Consider the following 19,196-nt stretch of genomic DNA (forward strand, 5'->3'; position numbering starts at 1 on the left):
AAGATGGTCATACCATAGATAATTTTGCGATTTGATTTGGGACTTTAAGGACCCCTTTAGGTATCCCCCCCAAAAAAAATATTATATACTACAGCCCATGGAAACGCATTGAATGACACAATCAAAAATGGCAAAAAAAAGACAAGAAAAAAAAATCAATCATAAGGAATAAGGCTTTGAAATGTCTGTCCGATATCTAGGAGATATAAAGAAAGCTCAGGATTATTTTTCTTCTCACATAATTAACCCCATATTTTTAGGGCACAAATCCACTTCCATTCATTTGTATAGGTTACCTTCAGACTAGTCCTGTGACACTTGTGGGGGGGGGTCATAGTTTTGTAGGCCAAACCGTTTGGATGCTACAGAAGTTTCTGTGAGAAGACCGATTTTCGGGATGTCCCATGTTCTGACAAATACAGCTGTAGCTCGACTACCTTCCACCGCAGATGCGGAAGGCAGACTACATGCGGAATCAGTGGATTGTGACCCATGCAAACTGTTTTCTCTAGTTTCATTTGACGGATTTTGATGGGGGATTTTTTTATTATGTTACTTAGATTGACTCACGGGTGTGTCAATAGACTAGTAAGGATTTTTAACTGACAAGAGTGCACTGCAACATCTTCCTTTGTAATTAGACCTGAAATACAAACTTGATTCAAACTCATGAACAAAAAAAGCAAAGCTGTTCTAATACAATCCACAACAAGAGTCAATCAAGAGTTTGATTCTGATTCTCAAGATTAGATTCTGTAGCAATGTTCTAATTAATCACCTCAATCTGGAAGCCTGAACACCCACACTCTCCAAAGTTCACCACCAGAACCATTATCAAAAGATTTGTCTGTAACTGGTCATCTCAGCCACGTTGGAGAATCTACTCCTTACACTAGGAAATGTTTCTCTCACTCTGCTTGACATGGACTGCAATAGGTTACAGTACTAATTTAGGATATTTAGGTGTCATATTCTAGAGCCAATATTCTATAAGAGGTTCCCAGTAGTCAAGCAGCAGAACACTTGAGAAGTGCAGCTACCAGTACGGGTGAGAACCAGCCCACTTCAAGCAACACTCACAATGTCAGTGGATCAAGACTGCCACCTTCAGTTGAAGCTGTGCCAGTCAAACCGTGCAGATTTTTTATTTATTGCTAAATCTACTTTGTGGGCGACACATTATAGTAAAGTACACTTTAATAGGACATTAAGTATTTCATAAAGTGTTGTTAGTTCATAGTTTAAAATCAGTAATAAACAGTTAACACATTTTAATGACTACAGGTAATGGAGAAGTTCAGGTTTATTACATATATTTATTGTTCAAGTACCTTTAAATGATAACCGCAAAACTCAGCACTAAGAAACAGGTCCGGGGTAATGAATATCTCCTAAGTGAATTGCTGGTTGATGACATGTACAATTTTTACATATTTACATAGAACATTTTTTATCCAAAGTGAGATGTGACATAGGAAACACTTCAACAGAACATGGTTTGTAAGACGTAAAATAAAAATATAAAGCAAGGCCCTGGTAACACTTGAGAATCACACAGCGGATGTCATGAGAGGATGGCAATAAAAGGCACTCTGTGATGGTTGTTATATACATTTCAATGACCAGAAGTGGGGGGGGGGGGGGGGAGTTCACTTTGGGGCTTTCACAGTAAGAATCACTGCCCTCCATTGGAAATACATACAGACAGTGAACATCTAATAATCAAATGATAATCATAACAGAGAGCCAAATTCTACATTGTAGTGTGACAGATGATGGTCGAGTACCAATATTGTCAAAGATCATGGAGTAAATGCCTCTCGTTATGAAAACATAAAGTACGGTTATTCAAATCTTTAAACAGGAGCAATAGAGGGTTGTCCACTACGTATGTTAACTTCATACAGATTCTTAAAAAATATCCATCTAAATAAATACAAAAACAGCATCTCAGAAAAGGAGATCGTCCTCTTATACGTGGTGTTGATAAGAGAACAACACCCAGCAATACAGCAGTCCTTACCATCCTAATCAAACACAACGGTTAGCACATTCCACCTTGCACTGACCCCCGGCACAACGCCCTGGAACAGGGATCTCTAACCCTGTTCCTGGACACCTACTGTCCCGCAGGTTCCCTCCAACACTAATCTAGCGCAACTGATTGTAGTAATTAGCTGATTGATGAGCTGAATCAGGTTAGTTACAGCTGGGGTTAGAGTGGAAACCTACATGGAGGGTAGCTCTCCAGGAACAGGGTTGGAGAGCCCTGCCCTAGAAAATTGTACAAGAGAATTCCACTTCAACACAGGGATTTGGAGAATAATCAAAGAGTACCCATGTGAATGAGGGTAAATAAAGAAGAGAAAAGGGGATGACAAACATATCAACTTCTACTGTTCTCTTTGGTGTATTGTGACCTATCAAAAAAAGTAGATCACTTCATACTAAAGTTATTTCTAGAGACAATTTCTGCCAGGCACCAAATTTAGCTCTATAGAGCTATGAAAGGCTACAGGTCATTATTCAGCTGTATTTGTGATATATCAACTAGATAAACATATATGATGTCCTTTCGTTGTCCAGAGTGAAACCATGGGGTCAGGAGCCTTTCTGAATGCATGTGAACACACATTAGATGACCAATGCTCTATTGAGACAAACCTCCGCACACAGACCCACACAGACCCTTTCTCTACACAGACACCCGTGTATGAACCTTCAGGAGACTTCTACTATGGACTCTTAAATGCCTAACAAAAGCTCTAGACTGTAGATAGAATCTAGATCTGAACTGTCAGTAGCATGTACACAACTGGTTGTGATTATCTCTGATCAAAGATGTTATTTTCTGCACTGATCTGCTACAATTAAGACCTAACTGTAGCAAAATCTAAAAGTGACCGAACATAGTGGGGATCAATTGAAGTTGGCAGGTGTCTGCAGGTATGGGTATAATAATGTATTTAATGTGCATACACACACACACACACACGTACACTATGGGGAAGAGAACTCAGAGTACAGTACATTGTACACAGATCGAGCTACTGCTGGGGAGTCCCTTCCTAATTGAAAAAAACAAAGCATGAGGGCAACCTCAAGAAGGCATTCCTTTTCATTTTGCTCCATTGACACTAATGCATAATACAGTGATAAGTGCAGCATGACAACCCGATGCCACTTAACTTTAGAGGACTGGCAAGGTTGAGTGTTCCTGTTAAAAGCACTTGGTAGAACATGGGGCTGTGTAATAGTTCCAACAATACTTGAAAAACAGCCCTGTCAAAACACTTGGATCTCGTCGAATTGGAACAGCGCCACTGCATTAATAGGATTAAAACGACCGCTTTTTAAAATATTTAAATAGATAATATAAAACTTTATCGTTATGTTTTAAACAGACAATCTGTACACATCTGGTACGAACACAGAAAAATGACACGCTTGGTTACATTAGAAAGGATACCTTCTGATACGTCATATCAAAAATAATATGCTGCTTTAGTAAGCAGATTCATAGCATTTTTCTTCTTGTCAAATTGTACAATGCTACATTACATTACACTCAGAAAGACACTGAAGGAGAGAATGTCAGCTTTTTTTTTGTCCAATGCTTTCCTACTCTGCCTGCACAATGCAGTGGCACTGAGCAGATATAAAAGCCTTGGAGTCATGAGTGTCTCCCACAGTGATCACTATGCACTCTTCTCATTTCCTCCTCCCTTCATCCATTCCCTCCTGTAGCGACTTACTCCGTACCTTTTCTTCCCCTGCCAATCCTCCCTCTAGTCAAACACTTTCTCTCGATCTCTCTCAAGTGAACAGCTCCATCCGTCGATAGCTCCATCGCAGGCCGACTTTGTGAACGTCTCCTTCCTCTCCACCTCCATGTCAATCAATCAATCTTTTCCACCTTCCCAATGATCTTCTCCTCAAAGATGGGCAGGACAGCATCATCTTCGCGTACCTCTTCGAACACCACCCCAAAGTCATTGCTCACCTTCTTGAAAAAATACCTAGAGTCGGTTGGATAGAGAACAGTTGGTTGTTAGTTCAAGTGCATTGAAAAAGCTTGATTTATTATGCACAAAATTTACATAAGATGAAAAATGGACTTTGGAATGTGGTTCATAATTTTCCACATGACCATAAACACAACAAAAACGTGATATTCAATTTCAAGGACTTCAGAGTTTAATAGACTAAAATGTTACATAACATCATCCTGTAAATCTAGTTTCCTGTGCCTCACCAGGTAGAGTAGTGACCTCACCTGTAGCTTCCTTTCTTAGTCAGCAGCTCTTTGAACTGGCCCAGCATGACCATGCGACCTTTGACCGACGTCCTGTACGGGATTGGCTCCCCACAGAAGTAGTAGGCCACCGTAATGTTCTCACACGCGGGCTTCTTCGTCACTTTATGTCTGCAAACAAACAAGTAAGAGGTTCAATAAATGTGTCAAGTCAAGGCTTCCTTTCATCTTTCGAATGAGATGTTTCAAAGACCTCAGCAGAACTCCAAGCTCTGATCATTTGACAGAGTACGAGTGGGGGGGGGCAATAATTCTGACATCGAGGTAGAATTTCCTCTCAGTCAGAATCTGATGTAGGAAAACAAGATTTCAAGTCACTCTTACTCCCTCTTTACAACTTATACATGTTTTGGCTGTGACAGCCACCAGAGTTGCAATGCAGACTGTTTAGGTGGTGAAGCATAATCAACCAGGGGGCCGGGGACCCCTAGTGGGGCCCTTAGTTTGATTTCCAGAGGTCTGCCAAAAAGGAGACAACCAATAAATGCAAAATATGTTTGACAAACAAATTCAAAGAATCAGTTTCATGATTGGAATACTTCATGATCCACAATGTGTGACTTTACAGCATTGATTTCCTCTAAAATGCTATCAAATTGAGCACTCCTGGTACAGGTAATATTGCCCTAAGGACCTTGTCCAGGGAAAGTATTAATTTATCAATCAGAGTTCTTGGAGGTAATGTTGTTCCAGCAAGGAAATGCTGAGTTTAAATGAGATTGTGATGAAGACGTGTTATGCCTAAATGCTACCAGCAGGGAGCAGGCTACTACAGTAAGTAGTGTTCCAACTGCATGCCCACGGGCCTGTTGTTGGGTTTGATGGTGTGGGGTGGTGGAAGCCCAGCGATAGGATGGGGTGGTAGAGACCCAGGGGCTATGCCAGGATAGCCGGGCTTTCATCTGGTCCTCACTGCAGCTATCCTGTCCCCCTACATCACTAAACTGTCCATCGGAGGAAGAAGCCACGGGACATCAAACAGACTGCAGCTTCACACAGAGAACATCAAAAGCTCTGCGTTCTTGCCCCACGCAGCTTACAGTACACCTCTCTCTAGCTGCTGCCTCCTACTACCTCCCTCCCTGTTCCCCAGTTCTATCTTCCCCATCTCTCTCCACTTAATATCATTCTAATCCCTCTCATCCCCTCTGCTTACCAGTGTGAAGCTAGAGGTATGATCATTCTCAATGCCATCCAACGTCTCACTAAGAAATGCCTGAAGAGGTGAGACTGATTGTTCTAATCCCCACCCATACATAAGCAAATAATCAGATCAAATATGAATTTATAATTGACAAAAAAAACTAAACTACACACAGATGTTATTGTACAGGAAACTACAACTAGATTATGGGGATACAAGTATTAATGCCAGTAATCAAACATATACGCCTCAATTAATCTCTATGGAGTCTAGTCATACAGACAGGCCTCTGTTTGGCTGTGCAGATACAGAGCAGTCGGGTCTGGATGCTGCTGGTGATATACATGGGAGGTGGTGAGGTGGGGTGCTGCTGTGACCAATGGGATGGGGGTTTGGGTGCTGCTGTGACCAATGGGATGGGGGTTTGGGTGCTGCTGTGACCAATGGGGTGGGTGTTAAGGGCTACTGGGGTAAACCAGACTGGACGTACTCGGACAGCTCCGTGTCAGAGACGGCAGGCACCACGCCGAGCGGCGGGAACAGGGCGGGCCTGGCGGCAGCGCGCCCCCGCTGGATCACTTCCATCACATACCTGAAGGACCCAACAACCCTGGGAGTTAGACACGGACCAGCCACAGGGCCACACCAACCAGGATACACACACCAGTGATCATGCACAGATGTGCAATGAAAATGTAAAACAAGGTTGATCAGTGCATCATGCTACTCAAAAGGGGGTTTGATCAATGAGAAAAGTGAAGGAAAAAAAGTGAAAAATATTGAATTCTTTAGAAGTCTGAAACTCTGTCAGGCTTCAGCTCACCCAAACATTTGCTGTTTCAGCACAAACATTACTTTTCGATAACAACGTTACTCTTTTTTCCTGTATTACCAAAAGGATGAGTTTGGTGATTCAGTCACATGGCTGCCACAATCACTACAACAATACAAGGATGGCTAGACATGACCTGAAGAACCAGACTGTGACAGAAACATCTCCCTTCCTCCCCAGGTAACGCCGACTCACCTCTGTTTGGTCTGTAAGGTCCCCGTCTTCTTCTTCTCCTCCTCCAGTCTCCTCCTAGCCTCCTCCAGCTGGGTGAGGGGATTGGGGGCCGGGTTGGGGGGCATTGTGGGGTCCTGGATGAAGGGGTGTGAGGGCTGCACATTGTTCCGCAGCTGGGCGCTGACCCACGGATGCACTGCCCCGGGACGCTCCACAGAGCTGGGCCGCGACACCTCGTGGCTCGACGGGGTCTTCTTGGACCCTGTGGTGCTCCTGGGAGACATCCTTGTCATTGTTTGACCCAAATGTACACATACCACCATAATACAGATCAGAGTTCATTCAAATGACTTGCATCTCTGTGGTTGTACGTTACCGATTCCCTACTCGGGAAAGACCCATAAAGCCGGAACTCACCCGTAGGGGCTCTTCTTGTTACGGACCGCCTCTCCCTCCATCATCCACTGGAGGATCTTCTGGTTCCTCTCCACGTCCTCCGGAGGCACGGGCACCTCAAAGGTCCGCAACTCCTCAGCTTTCTTAAATGGCCGCTTCGATAGCGTGCTACCTTTGCTACTACGAAAATTGTATGATAAAAGGACAACAGCGTTAAACGGCAAGTGTTAAATAATAAAAAATAAAAAAACAGACATGGAGGATCTAAAAACCTAATTCAAAAGAGACATGAAGAGGCTGTGTGCTTCTGTGTGTACCTGTAGCCCATAGGATCCATCGGGCTGGGGCCCATGCCGTCAGCATAGTTGCGAGACTTGGACCCATAGTTGTGCTGCTCCATCCCCCAGTGGAAGTTACCATTGACCCTCGTGGCTGCGTCAGCCTCAACCTGCTCTTTGGGCTTCCCTCCGGCTGGGTGGTGGATGTGGTGCACGTGTTTGTGGTGGTATTGGTGGCTGGCAGCCTCCCCTTTGGGCCCCAGCCGAGCTGGGTGTTTGCCTGGGCCTGTGGGCAGCGGCATCCCAGGTCCGGGCACCTTGCCACCTGCAGGGAAGCCGTCGGGTGAGCGGGACTTGGGGGAGTGGCGGCCGGTGCCCGGGGACTGGCAGCCGGGGGTTTTCATGACTCGCTGGACGTGGTCATCCAGGATGCTCTCGGGGTTCTCCTCGTGGGCGTCAGGCCGCAGCGCCAGGCCATTGTAGCCGATGTCAGAGTAGCGGGGGTTGTTGTAGTGCTGTGGGTGGGCACCAGGGGGCAGTCTGTGACTGGAGAACGAGGTGGATGTGGAGATGTCTGCATCCTCACCCTCTTCCTCCTTCCAGAAAGAAAAAGATGATTAAATATACTGAAAATGGTTACTACCCAACTCAACAGCAATACCACAAGTTGACATAGAGATTATATCAGTATATAATATCCAAACATACCCTGCCCACATGTATGAGCTTCAGTGTCCCGTCATTTCCCAAGAAAATAAATGGAGCCCCAACTTACCACATTGCGAAAGAACAACTGCTAAAGTCATTTCAAAAGGCTATTTGTTCCAATCAGTCACACCAGCAGATGGCACACTTCCACAAGACCATGTGTTAACACGTGCAGTGGCATTATCACGGCTCTGCTGCAGAGGGAATGTTCTTCCTCTGTGGTGCAAAGCTATTTCACTCTACATCATGCCTGCCAGCATAATCTTTACTACAATTAAATAGCTCTATGTATTTCAAGCTACAACACTGCTATGTTCTAGTTTCTAGACAAAGGCACGAACAGCCATAGTAACTAACAGTATGGCACGTTCAGCCATAGTAACTAACAGTATGGCACGTACAGCCATAGTAACTAACAGTATGGCACGTACAGCCATAGTAACTAACAGTATGGCACGTACAGCCATAGTAACTAACAGTATGACATGTACAGCCATAGTAACTAACAGTATGACACGTACAGCCATAGTAACTAACAGTATGACACGTACAGCCATAGTAACTAACAGTATGACACGTACAGCCATAGTAACTAACAGTATGACATGTAGCAGCAGTGCATACCATTGTGCCCTTATTTCACCAGGTCTGTCTCTGTAACTAACTGAATTGCTAAGGATGTGTTGACCCGGTCTTCCACTCCCCTAACTAAAACACATCAGCCCCCATTGGCTCCTCACCCTTCCCACACACCTTTGATGGCATTTCAACATGGGAATCATTGGCAAATAACAGTGGGCAATTTATGTGGTGGAGGCTTTGATGCTCACTCCAGGTAGAGGAATCCTGGGCGGGAGCGAAGGACTTTTTGACGAGGGTCTGACTGGCGCATGCAGATATTGGCCTGGCTCAGAGCAGCTATGCAGGCCATTGCTCTGCACTCTCAGTTACCCTGTTCGTGCCAAAATGAGGCCAGATCCAGACCTGCTGAGCCCATCCTGCTAAAAGGCATCTACTAATGAATGTGATGTACCGAGTCTCTCTCACTCACTCTCACCTCAGGGAAGAGGAACGAACTGCTGCTATTGAACATGTAAATTATGCATTAGGTGGGCCAATATTCAGAGCTTTGAAAAGAAAAGCGAAAAACACCTATTAAGTTATTGATCTCTCAGTGGCACCAATGCATTGATCCTAAAGGTTCTGTATTATTTAGAGGCGAGATAAAGACAAATGGTTTAATCAGTCAACAGCACCATAATACCACAGGCTATCCTGCAGTATTGACCCGTTCCTTTCAGACACTACTGAGGGAGTATGCCTAGACCGGATGTGACCTCTCCATCAATCAACATTGGATTGAGGCCACATTCAGTGAAATCAGGGTGTAAGTCTGTGGATGAAAACCAGGTAAGAGAGCAGAGGAGAGGAATTGGGGGGGGGGGGGGACTAGCTTATCTTTGATTAAGGTAAGAATATCAGTTAATAGAGTCACTATTTGTCACTCCCCTGTCTGCCACCAGCTCTTAATAAGGAGAAACCTACTGTTCCATGATGGCGGCTCCTCTTACGGAGGGGCCAAACGACATAAATATCTGCCTTGAGACTTAAGACCTGGCTCTGTGTACCGAAAGAGATTCCATTTGCGGTGAGCGCAGGCATTTCTTCACGGTCCAACGGACTTCAAACAAAGTCATTACAGTGCGCCAGGCTCGCAAGTGGCTCAGGCTGTCTGCGAGTGATCCATCTGATGCCAGAGACAAAGGGATCCAAGATACAGTGGGGATGGATCCCTGATAGGCCAGAGCTACACTTTTAGAAATGATTCACAATGGAATAATGTCTCCTTTTAATGAATCAACCCGGTCCTTTCAAACAGAGATATTACAGTGTACCTTCTGATAGACAGCCAGACAAACGGCGACCAGCTGTAGAGAACATAGTAAGAGGTTGTTAAGAGGATGATGGTATAGAGTGGTATAGCGCCCCACCAGGGAGGGGGATCACACCAACAAGCATGGTGGTACTTCTGTGGACAACAACGTACCAATCGGACTCTCTTCAGCCGCTCCTCCAGTTTCTCCTGGGCCTCCCTCTCCCTCAGCACTCCCTCCAGCCGGCTGATCAGATCCGCCGCAAACTTCTCCGGCTCCACGTGAATGTCCTTTGGTATCCGGTTTGTGCGCTAACAGAGGGGAACACACCATTTTCCAGTTAATTTCAAATTGTACCAGTAGTCCGTTCGCTGATAACAATGTTACCGTTTTCTCCTGAAAGGTAAAAACCTGTGGTCACTATGCTGTTCACTTCGGTTGACGGAACAAAAAGGGAGAAAATGAAACGGGAGGAAAGGCTTATCAAACACGTGGACAGTTTATCAGGGAAAAGCTAACAGGGGACCTGTAATAGAAATGAAGGTGCCAAAACAATAACCTCAAACCAAAGTCAAGAAGACTGTTGCTTAGTAGCTAATGTAGTACCTACAAGGTCTGATTTGACATGGTTTAAGACTTTGAATAGTCTGATATAGGCTGCTCTGCATAATGTATGCTGTAAGGCGCAGGCACTCTTCTCAATAATAAAACGTTTCAACATAGGGCACTTCCAAAGTTAGAGAAAATGTATAAGATAGTCAAATATCAGCCATAAACAACTTTGTTGGTCAGTGACTTTATAATAGCCATAAAAAAAAAACACCGAAATCAATCTCCAGATCGACCCGCCGTGATACCGTGCCCCACTTGCCTAGTTAAATAAAAGGTTAACAGCGTCTGAGCTACAGGCCACATCTGGAAAAAGACAGTGAAAACTCACTGGTACACCACAGACCAGAATTAATCTCTAAAAGGTGATTGACCGTTCAAAATAATCCCTATCATTGCATGTTTACTTACAGGCAGCAAAGTGAAGTACATTTTCTATCAAAAGGAAGATGCTGGGAATATGCAGCTCTTAGCTGGAATTCCCAACACAACTCAAGCCTGTAAGGTGCATTGTTGTAGTAATCTAGCAAAGAGAGATTAAAGTACATTCTGGGGATAGCCTAAATATTGTAGAGGGCCGTTTTACTCAGGGCCCCACCAAAGCACACAAGATATGTCCACATGCTGATTACAAAGCCGGAGATTTCTCCAGCTCTGACTGCTATTTTCTCTTTGAATTCGGTTTCAGTTGGATTCATATTACCCAACACAGACAAAGTTTTACACACAAACAGCCCAGAGTAGCTTTATGGCTGTTAGAAGACCTGGCTGTAGAAATTACTTCACTACCTTGGCTATTACACTACCTTGGCTATTACAGCACCATAATACCACAGGCTATCCTGCAGTATTACCCTCTATTAGTGAAGAATGTACACGGAGCGTACCAAACATTAGGAACACCGTCCTAATATTGAGTTGTACCCCCTTTTGCCCTCAGAACAGCCTCAACTCATCAGGGCATGGACTACAAGGTGTCAAAGAGATCCACAGGGATGCTGGCCCATGTTGACCCCAATACTTCCCACAGTTGTGTCAAGTTGGCTGGATGTCCTTTGGGTAGAGGACCATTCTTGATACACAAAGGAAACTGTTGAGCATTAAAGACCCAGCAGGGTTAGAGTTCTTGACACAAACCGGTGCGCCTGGCACCTACTACCGTACCCTGTTCAAAGGCAATGCCTTGTCCAGTCACCCTCTGAAATGGCACACATACACGATCCACATAACCTATCGTCACCTTCATTTACACTGATTGAAGTGGTTTTAACAATGACATCAACAAGGGTTGATCGCTTTTACCTGGAGTCACCTGGTCATTCTCTGTCATGGAAAGAGCAGGTGTTTCCAATGTTTTGAATACTCAGTGTATGCAGTGCATTCAGAAAGTATTCAGACCCCTTGACTTTCTCCACATTTTGTTTCGTTACAGGGTTATTCTAAAATGTAATACATGTTTTTTATTTTCCTCATCAATCTACTCACAATACCCTATAATGACAAAGCAAAACAGGTTTAGATTTTTTGTTTAATTGATAAACACAATTTTAAAAACCTGAAATATGACATTTACATATGTATTCAGACCCTTTACTCAGTACTTTGTCGAAGCACCTTACACCTTGCAGCGATTACAGCCTCGATTCTTATTGGGTTTGACGCTACAAGCTTGGCAAACCTGTATTTGGGGAGTTTCTCCCATTCTTCTCTGCAGATCCTCTCAAGCTCTGTCAGGTTGAATGGGGAGTGTCACTGCACAGCTATTTTCAGGTTTCAGGTCTCTCCAGATGTTCGATCAGGTCCATTCTGGGTTCTGGCTGGGCCACTCAAGGACATTCAGAGACTTGTCCCAAAGCCACTCTGGCATTGTCTTGGCTGTGTGCTTAGGGTCGTTGTCCTGTCTGAAGGTGAACTTTCGCCCAAGTCTGAGGTCCTGAGCAGGTTTTCATCAAAGATCTCTCTGTACTTTGCTCCGTTCATCTTTCCCTTGATCCTGACTTGTCTCCCAGTCCCTGCCGCTTAAAAACGTCCCCACAGCATGATGCTGCCACCACCATGCTTCACCAGACGTGACACTTGGCATTCAGGCCACAGAGTTCAATCTTGGTTTCATCAGACCAAAGAATCTCGTTTCTCATTATCTGAGTGTCCTTTAGGTTCCTTTTGGCAAACTCCAAGCGGGCTGTCATATGCCTTTTACTGAGGAGTGGTTCCGTCTGGCCATTCTACCATAAGGCCTGATTGGTGGAGTGCTGCAGAGATGGTTGTTCCTTTGGAAGGTTCTCCCATCTCCACAGAGGAACTCTAGAGCTCTGTCAGAGTGGCCATCGGGTTCTTGGTCACCTCCCTGACCAAGTCCCTTCTCCCACAATTGCTCAGTTTGGCCAGCTCTCGGAAGAGTATTGGTGGTTCCAAACTTCTTCCATTTAAGAATGATGGAAGCCACTGTGCTCTTGGGGACCTTCAATGCTGCCGGCATTTTTTGGTACACTTCCCCCAGATTTGTGCCACGACGCAATCCTGTCTCGGAGCTCTACAAACAATTCCTTCGACCTCATGGCTTGGTTTTTGCTTTGACATGCACTGTCAACTGTGGGACCTTATATAGACAGGTGTGTGCCTGTCCAAATCATATCCAATCAATTGAATTTACCACAGGTGGACTCCAATCAAGTTGTAGAATCATCTCAAGGATGATCAATGGAAACAGGATGCACCTGAGCTACATTTTGAGTCTCATAGCCAAGGATCTGAATACTTACGTAAATAAAGTAGTTCTGTTTTTGATTTTTAATACATTTGCAAAAATGTCATTATTTAGTAGATTGATGAGGATTATTTTTTTATTTAATCCATTTTAGAATATGGGGGGGTCCAGGGGCCTGAATACTTTCCAAATGCACTGTACGTCTCTCCATTACCACTGCAGTATGTGTCTGGGACTAATCCATTAGACAAAAACAGAACAATCAAGGACAAGGCAGCCAGAGTTTCCATTTTTCTGCTATGCATAGAGTTAGTTTCTTTATTATTTTGTATTCTGTGTACCGAAAAACAGAAGTCAATGAAAAAAATAATATATTCTACACAAAAACATAAATGCATCCTAATGTGAGGGAGAGAGTCTTGTTAAGCAGGACTCTTGACTCCGAGGCCCAATTAGGATGGCAGTTCTCCTGTAGGGAGCTGCAGAGGCATGCAGGGAGGCGGGACTGCCACAGAGGAGAAACACTGCTGTCTGATGGGCTTCAACACAGACAGACAGCTGAGGGCTGGGGAGAGTACCAGGCAGTTTAGAAAGCACAAACCTCAATATGAGCTATTCACACACCCTACACAGGCCCAGAGAGAGATGCAGTCAGGCATCTTACAAATGCAGGAAGGTGGAGAGATGGAAACATTTGAGAAAGACGGATGTTTCTAGAATACCAGATAACAGCCATGTCAGCAGTCTTTGATGAGCGAGTGGGGTTCTTGCAGGTGTGTGTGTATACTTGTTTGTGTAGGTGTGTGTGTGTGTGTGTGTGTGTGTGTGTGCAGCTAATCCAAGGTTAACTTACAGGAATATGAGGTAGTGGCACACGCCCATTTGCTTTGGCACTTTCATGCATCTCTCGTCGATGCTGTTTACGATATTTGTATGGTGGAACCCCATCTCTGGAACAAAAACCAAAAGGACAATTTTACAAACATATTCAAAACGAGAAAACTCATATGTAAATGCAGCTTCAAAGTAACCTTTCTAAACAGTAGCTCAATCATCCTAAGAGAAGGACAACATTTTGGGAGTTCATGGTAAATTGAGCGGGTTGAGATTTCTGGATTTAGGTTTCGGTAAATACCAGAGTATCTAAACCCCGAGGGTTTCCTCTGTGGCCCTACACAGTAGTGAACAAGCAGAGAATGGTGCGGTCGCTGACACCAATACTATGAATTGTTTTATCCCAAGTCTCAGTGGCCCTGCTGGGTTTGACTCGTCTGCGCCAGGAGCTGTGGAACAAACAGCTGATAATGGCCTCTAATCTATCCTGCTTCAGACACATGTTTTTGTCCTGCTGAGAAGCCTTTGATGTTTCTTTAAACATGCGTTCCCCTGTGTCATCTCTGAACTTACAGCACCGTTCCTCTCTCTTCTCTGGCTTCCCTCTGCCGACACATCCTAGCTCGATTTACTCTAAAGGAAACATGCTGCTTCCCTCTGCCGACACATCCTAGCTCGATTTACTCTAAAGGAAACATGCTGCTTCCCTCTAAGGCGGAAGAAAGACGATTGCTGCGCTAAATAACAGCTTGTGTCCAACATGGGATCCTCCAAAGGCACTGTTTATACATTTACCCATCTTGAAACAAACCGTTGTCAAGCAATGTGGGTATGTCATATAAGACGTAGGCTTATAACATTATATTTTCATTCATTGTGTACCGACTCATTTTACACAATTATGAGAGCCCGTCAAAATCTACTCAACCTTTCACTGCCAATTCTCCACCATTTCCTCAGAATTCCAGGAAACTTGATTTAAAGGGTAACAAGTCAATGCCTTCAGATGACATACTGTGGCCCTGTCATACCTCCCAGTTCATAGCTCTATAATTAGCATAAGTAATGACATTTAGCAGCTTTCACTCGTGTGGGTAATGAACAGATGGCTGTTCTCTGAGGAGAGGAGCAGAGAGAGATGTGTTGCTGCACACAGTGACAGACAGACAGGGGGAAATGGCACCAGTCTGCGTGCAGCAGGAGGTGCTAGTCAGACTAGGGTCCTATTCATTTGGCACCAAACAGAAGAAAACACTCAGAGGGACTACCTGAACTTGTTCAATTCTGTTTTCTGTGGCAAAACGTTTTGCTACTGTGTGCCCTAATGAATACAACCCAGGTAGAGCTCAGATACACTGGGCATGGATGAAATTGAAAATAACACTCACTATTTTCTATGCCCACACACTCACATGTCATGAAATGGTTTGTGAAGGTCCTCATGCTGAATAGCAAGGAACAAGGAAGCTAAACTTCATATCTCGAAGGCATTCTGCCCTTACTTCTGGTATGTACTATTACAGTTTGACCGATTGTGTGTGTGCACGCGTGTGAGTGGGAGGTGACGCGGAGGCTGTGCGAGTACGTACACACTGCTGTCGGTCAGGGAGAGTGTGTCTACGTCGCTGGCACTGGACATGCTCTGCTGCTCGCTGTCGTTGGCGCTGGTGGCAGGGGCCATGGCGTAGCCCGAGTTGACATAGTACGGGTTGACAGGCTCCCGACACGGCACGCGTCTGGAAGAAACGCCAACATTCAGAGAGATAGCATTAAGGCAAAGTCATTAACCATAGAGAGCACATGATATAACACAATCAATGATGTCAGAGTGTATTAGCACCATTAAACAATAGATTCAGGTTCACATGAGATACATACAAGTACATTTGACAAAGATTATTGCAGCACTGTATTATCATAGCATTAGAAGGGAAGGACGTTGTTAGTTGTTCTGGACAAGAGCCGATAAAAGCTGAGTGACAATGTAAATGTCATTTAGATATAAAACAAAGAAACATTTCCAAATAAGACTACTGTAGTATCTCTGTAGTAATACACGCCTTTCACACCAAACCACCCACATTGTCATAATGAATATCCTTCAGAGGGTTTCTAAGGGTAGGTACAGTAGAGATCCTGATTTAATTCTTATTGGAGGCATCGCGTCACCACAGCCTCCATCGTTGACTCAACCTCCCTCAACACACTCCTCAAACTGCTCCCTTCACATGAATTATAGATCTGGCTAGGCCTCTGTTCTCTTCATCTTTAAACTGAAAAAGATCCCTAAAGTGGTCAGTGCGTGCTCCCTCCCTGGGAACTCTGAAGGTCTCAGTCTTACCAGAGACCAAACCAAACCAACCCAGGCTACTTCTGTCTGGCTATCAGTCAGCCCATATTCTGCCTAGACGAAGAAAAATAACATCTATTGCGAAGTGGTAAATCATTTTGGATTAAGAGAATAATGGAGAGTAAGTTGAAGAATGTCTTTTAGTTCTACATTATGTAAGTAAAGGGATGAGATTCTAATATGTCTAGAAATGACAAATGCTTCTCTTTGAAAAGCAATGGCAGCCGTGACAGAAGATAGCATTTATTTTGTCATACCTAGACTGACAATCTTATCGAATAAAATGACGATATAAACTAAATGTCCATCCAATTGTTGAGAGATTTTCATGCGGATCTTCCTAAATCCACAAAGTAAATCCGCGCATTTTCCCACCAGTGGTGTTTCCACCAAACTGAATTGTCAAAGATTAAAAAATTAAAAAATTTGTGCATGATGACGTGGTGCACAGGAAAATGTACTTTTTCGGCTTACTGAATAAAATGTGAATGTTTAACGTGTTTCCATCGCATTTTCAACTCTACCGACGGTTTTGCCACAAACACTTTTTGCGTTAAATAGCTAAATGCGACTAGTTTGGTCTTGGTACGTGTGCTTTAGCCAACAGCAGACACAGATCGGGTAGGCTCTGCGGCAGGCTAGTCTCCTTTGCACCCCAGTATCTCTACCTGCACATTCATCTTCTGCCGATCTCCCATTCCAGTGTTTAATTGCTATATTGTAATTACTTCGCCACCATGGCCTATTTATTTCCTTAACTTACCTCATTTGCACTCACTGTATATAGACTTTTTGTTTTATTTTGTTCTACTGTATTATTGACTGTATGTTTTGTTTACTCCATGTGTAACTCTGTGTTGTTGTATGTGTCGAATTGCTACGCTTTATCTTGGCCAGGTCGCAGTTGCAAATGAGAACCTGTTCTCAACTAGCCTACCTGGTTAAATAAAGGTGAAATAAAAAATAATTAAAAATGATGATATCATCACAGATAAGAGTGAGAATATTTTTGGGATTTGTCAAACGGGGGTCAAGCATCGATCATCATGTCACCAGAATAAGACCCTAAACATTTATTGGAAAGGAGCATCAAGCTCATCACCGTGCACTTTCACCTCCCTGTGAAGTTCATCATAACTTATTTCATCTGTAGCCTAATAAACTGCATGGTTTCCTGAGTCGTGGTGGGAGGGACCACACACCATGTGATCGAGTGACTCCAAGTTTACTTCGATACAATGGCTATCAATATTTGCGCATAAAGGCATTTCCACCACCATTTCTCGCATAATAACATTTTACCAAAACAAAGAGATCCCACCATGTCAAACGAACAACGTATCTGTCAGCATTTATTAAATTGTACTGAAACTTCCTGTTTCTATCACAGCTGTTTTATTTTTAAACTGGATGACTTTACTCACATAAAATCTATGGATGGAAACGTGGGTATTGGCTATAAATGATAGGACCTAGGCTAGTGGCACTGCCGTCACATTCCACCGGGACCATATCAGGGTGGGGTACAACTATTCGGGCAAAGAGCAATAAAGTCCTCGACAATCTCGGAGTCAAATTTCCCCTGAGAGAGAAAACAACACAGAAACATGCCTCACTTCCTATTCCACATAACATGGACATAAATACAGGTCTAATCTTCTAAAAGAACATGTGTCCAGTCATGCTTCCTGAACAGAGAGAGCCCTGTCCTGTCCGTCAACCATAAGTCCTATCAGCGTTTATCACTGGAAAAGAGATTACAGTTTAATACTAAAGCACTTTAGTCATGAAATGATGCTTTTATGGCCTTTTAGCATTTTCCGTCCATAAGCACTGTGAGCAGTAAGCCATTACATAATCTGCCCTTCAAGGGAAGTCTACTGAATTACCCATGGCGAACATGCATGAATTTTTCTTTTAGCTTACAAGCCAAATCTAACAAAACATGAAATGTCATAACGTGAACAACTAAGAAAACAAGGGAAAGAGGTCAGATAAGTACTTCATTTGGAATAGTCAGCAATTTTGCAATAAAGGTGAGTTTCCGTTGAAGTAAAAAACGCCTCTCGCTCTCAAAAAAAAAAAAGTCCAACAGATTCCCTTCTCAAAACAGAGGCTCTGAGGAGAACACATCTTTGCTCTGGATGCTCTAAAAAAACTGCTTTGAAGAACAAAACACAAACCATGATGGCATCCCTCATGCTACATTTATCAAACAAAAACAAGTCCAACCAATACGAGCCGTCAATGCATAGAAATGTACATTTTGTGGCTGAGGTGCAACGTGGTTGTGGATAACGACCACGTTCTATGGTCAAGGTTTCAAATTGAGTGGGATTCATTTAAAGGAAAGAGCGTTGCGAGAGGAAATGCAACTGAAAGGGGCAGCTGCAGGAGGCCACAGTCTGTTTTAAGGAGTGTGCACGGCAGGGGAGCGAGCGCCAAGCAGGAAGCCTCCTTTCTACCAGGGTTTCCCCTTGACCTGGAAGCCTGCTTCCCCTGCTGCCTCCTAGAAACCAGGGCTTCCAATTCCACAACCTGGCTGTGTTCTCTCTTCAGGGCACCACAGGGAAAATGGCAGCCTCCTACCAGAACATGAACCACAGCCATCCATCCTACTGACTGGTAGTGAGGCATCTGTTTATGAGCCTCTAAGCCCAGCCTGGTTAAGCCTGAGAGGAGGAAAGGGATGGATCACGGGTGGAAGCAGCTCTCGGATTACTGCAGCCTCTGATGATTATTCCCAGGCAGCACTCAAGCCCATGATCTAGAATCTTCTAATGATTGAAGCAGCAGCCATGATGTCAATGTTCACAGAATCACAGAGAGAGAGCAAAGAGAGGAGGCCGGAGGAGAGAGATGCTTTCAAACCAACACCGGTTTCATCATGGTTGATTTTTATCTGCTGTTTAGCTATGACAGTGTGGGTGCACAGCTGTAAGTGGATGACATTTCATCACGTTTCTTACGACCGA

The 19,196-nt window shown here is 44.0% G+C and overlaps 1 protein-coding gene across 6 annotated transcripts in view; it reads right to left on the reverse strand.

Annotated features, from left to right (window-relative positions):
• Positions 1-1,269: 1,269 nt before the first annotated feature.
• Positions 1,270-19,196, reverse strand: part of LOC109893373 (axin-1-like) — a 38,836-nt gene continuing 20,909 nt past the window's right edge. For 3 of the 6 annotated variants that reach the window (XM_031827376.1, XM_031827375.1, XM_031827374.1), the window contains 9 exons: positions 15,461-15,607; positions 13,891-13,987; positions 9,895-10,032; positions 7,179-7,735; positions 6,883-7,041; positions 6,487-6,738; positions 5,950-6,051; positions 4,277-4,426; positions 1,270-4,019 (listed from right to left, as the gene is read on the reverse strand). In XM_031827376.1, the coding sequence (XP_031683236.1) occupies positions 3,899-4,019; positions 4,277-4,426; positions 5,950-6,051; positions 6,487-6,738; positions 6,883-7,041; positions 7,179-7,735; positions 9,895-10,032; positions 13,891-13,987; positions 15,461-15,607 (1,723 nt within the window). In that variant the 3' untranslated portion in view covers positions 1,270-3,898. The remainder of the gene's footprint in view (positions 4,020-4,276; positions 4,427-5,949; positions 6,052-6,486; positions 6,739-6,882; positions 7,042-7,178; positions 7,736-9,894; positions 10,033-13,890; positions 13,988-15,460; positions 15,608-19,196) is intronic. The other 3 variants (XM_031827377.1, XM_031827378.1, XM_031827379.1) reach the window with 3 other exon arrangements.

The sequence above is a fragment of the Oncorhynchus kisutch genome, linkage group LG6 (assembly GCF_002021735.2).
Source record: "Oncorhynchus kisutch isolate 150728-3 linkage group LG6, Okis_V2, whole genome shotgun sequence".
Classification (NCBI taxonomy): domain Eukaryota; kingdom Metazoa; phylum Chordata; class Actinopteri; order Salmoniformes; family Salmonidae; genus Oncorhynchus; species Oncorhynchus kisutch.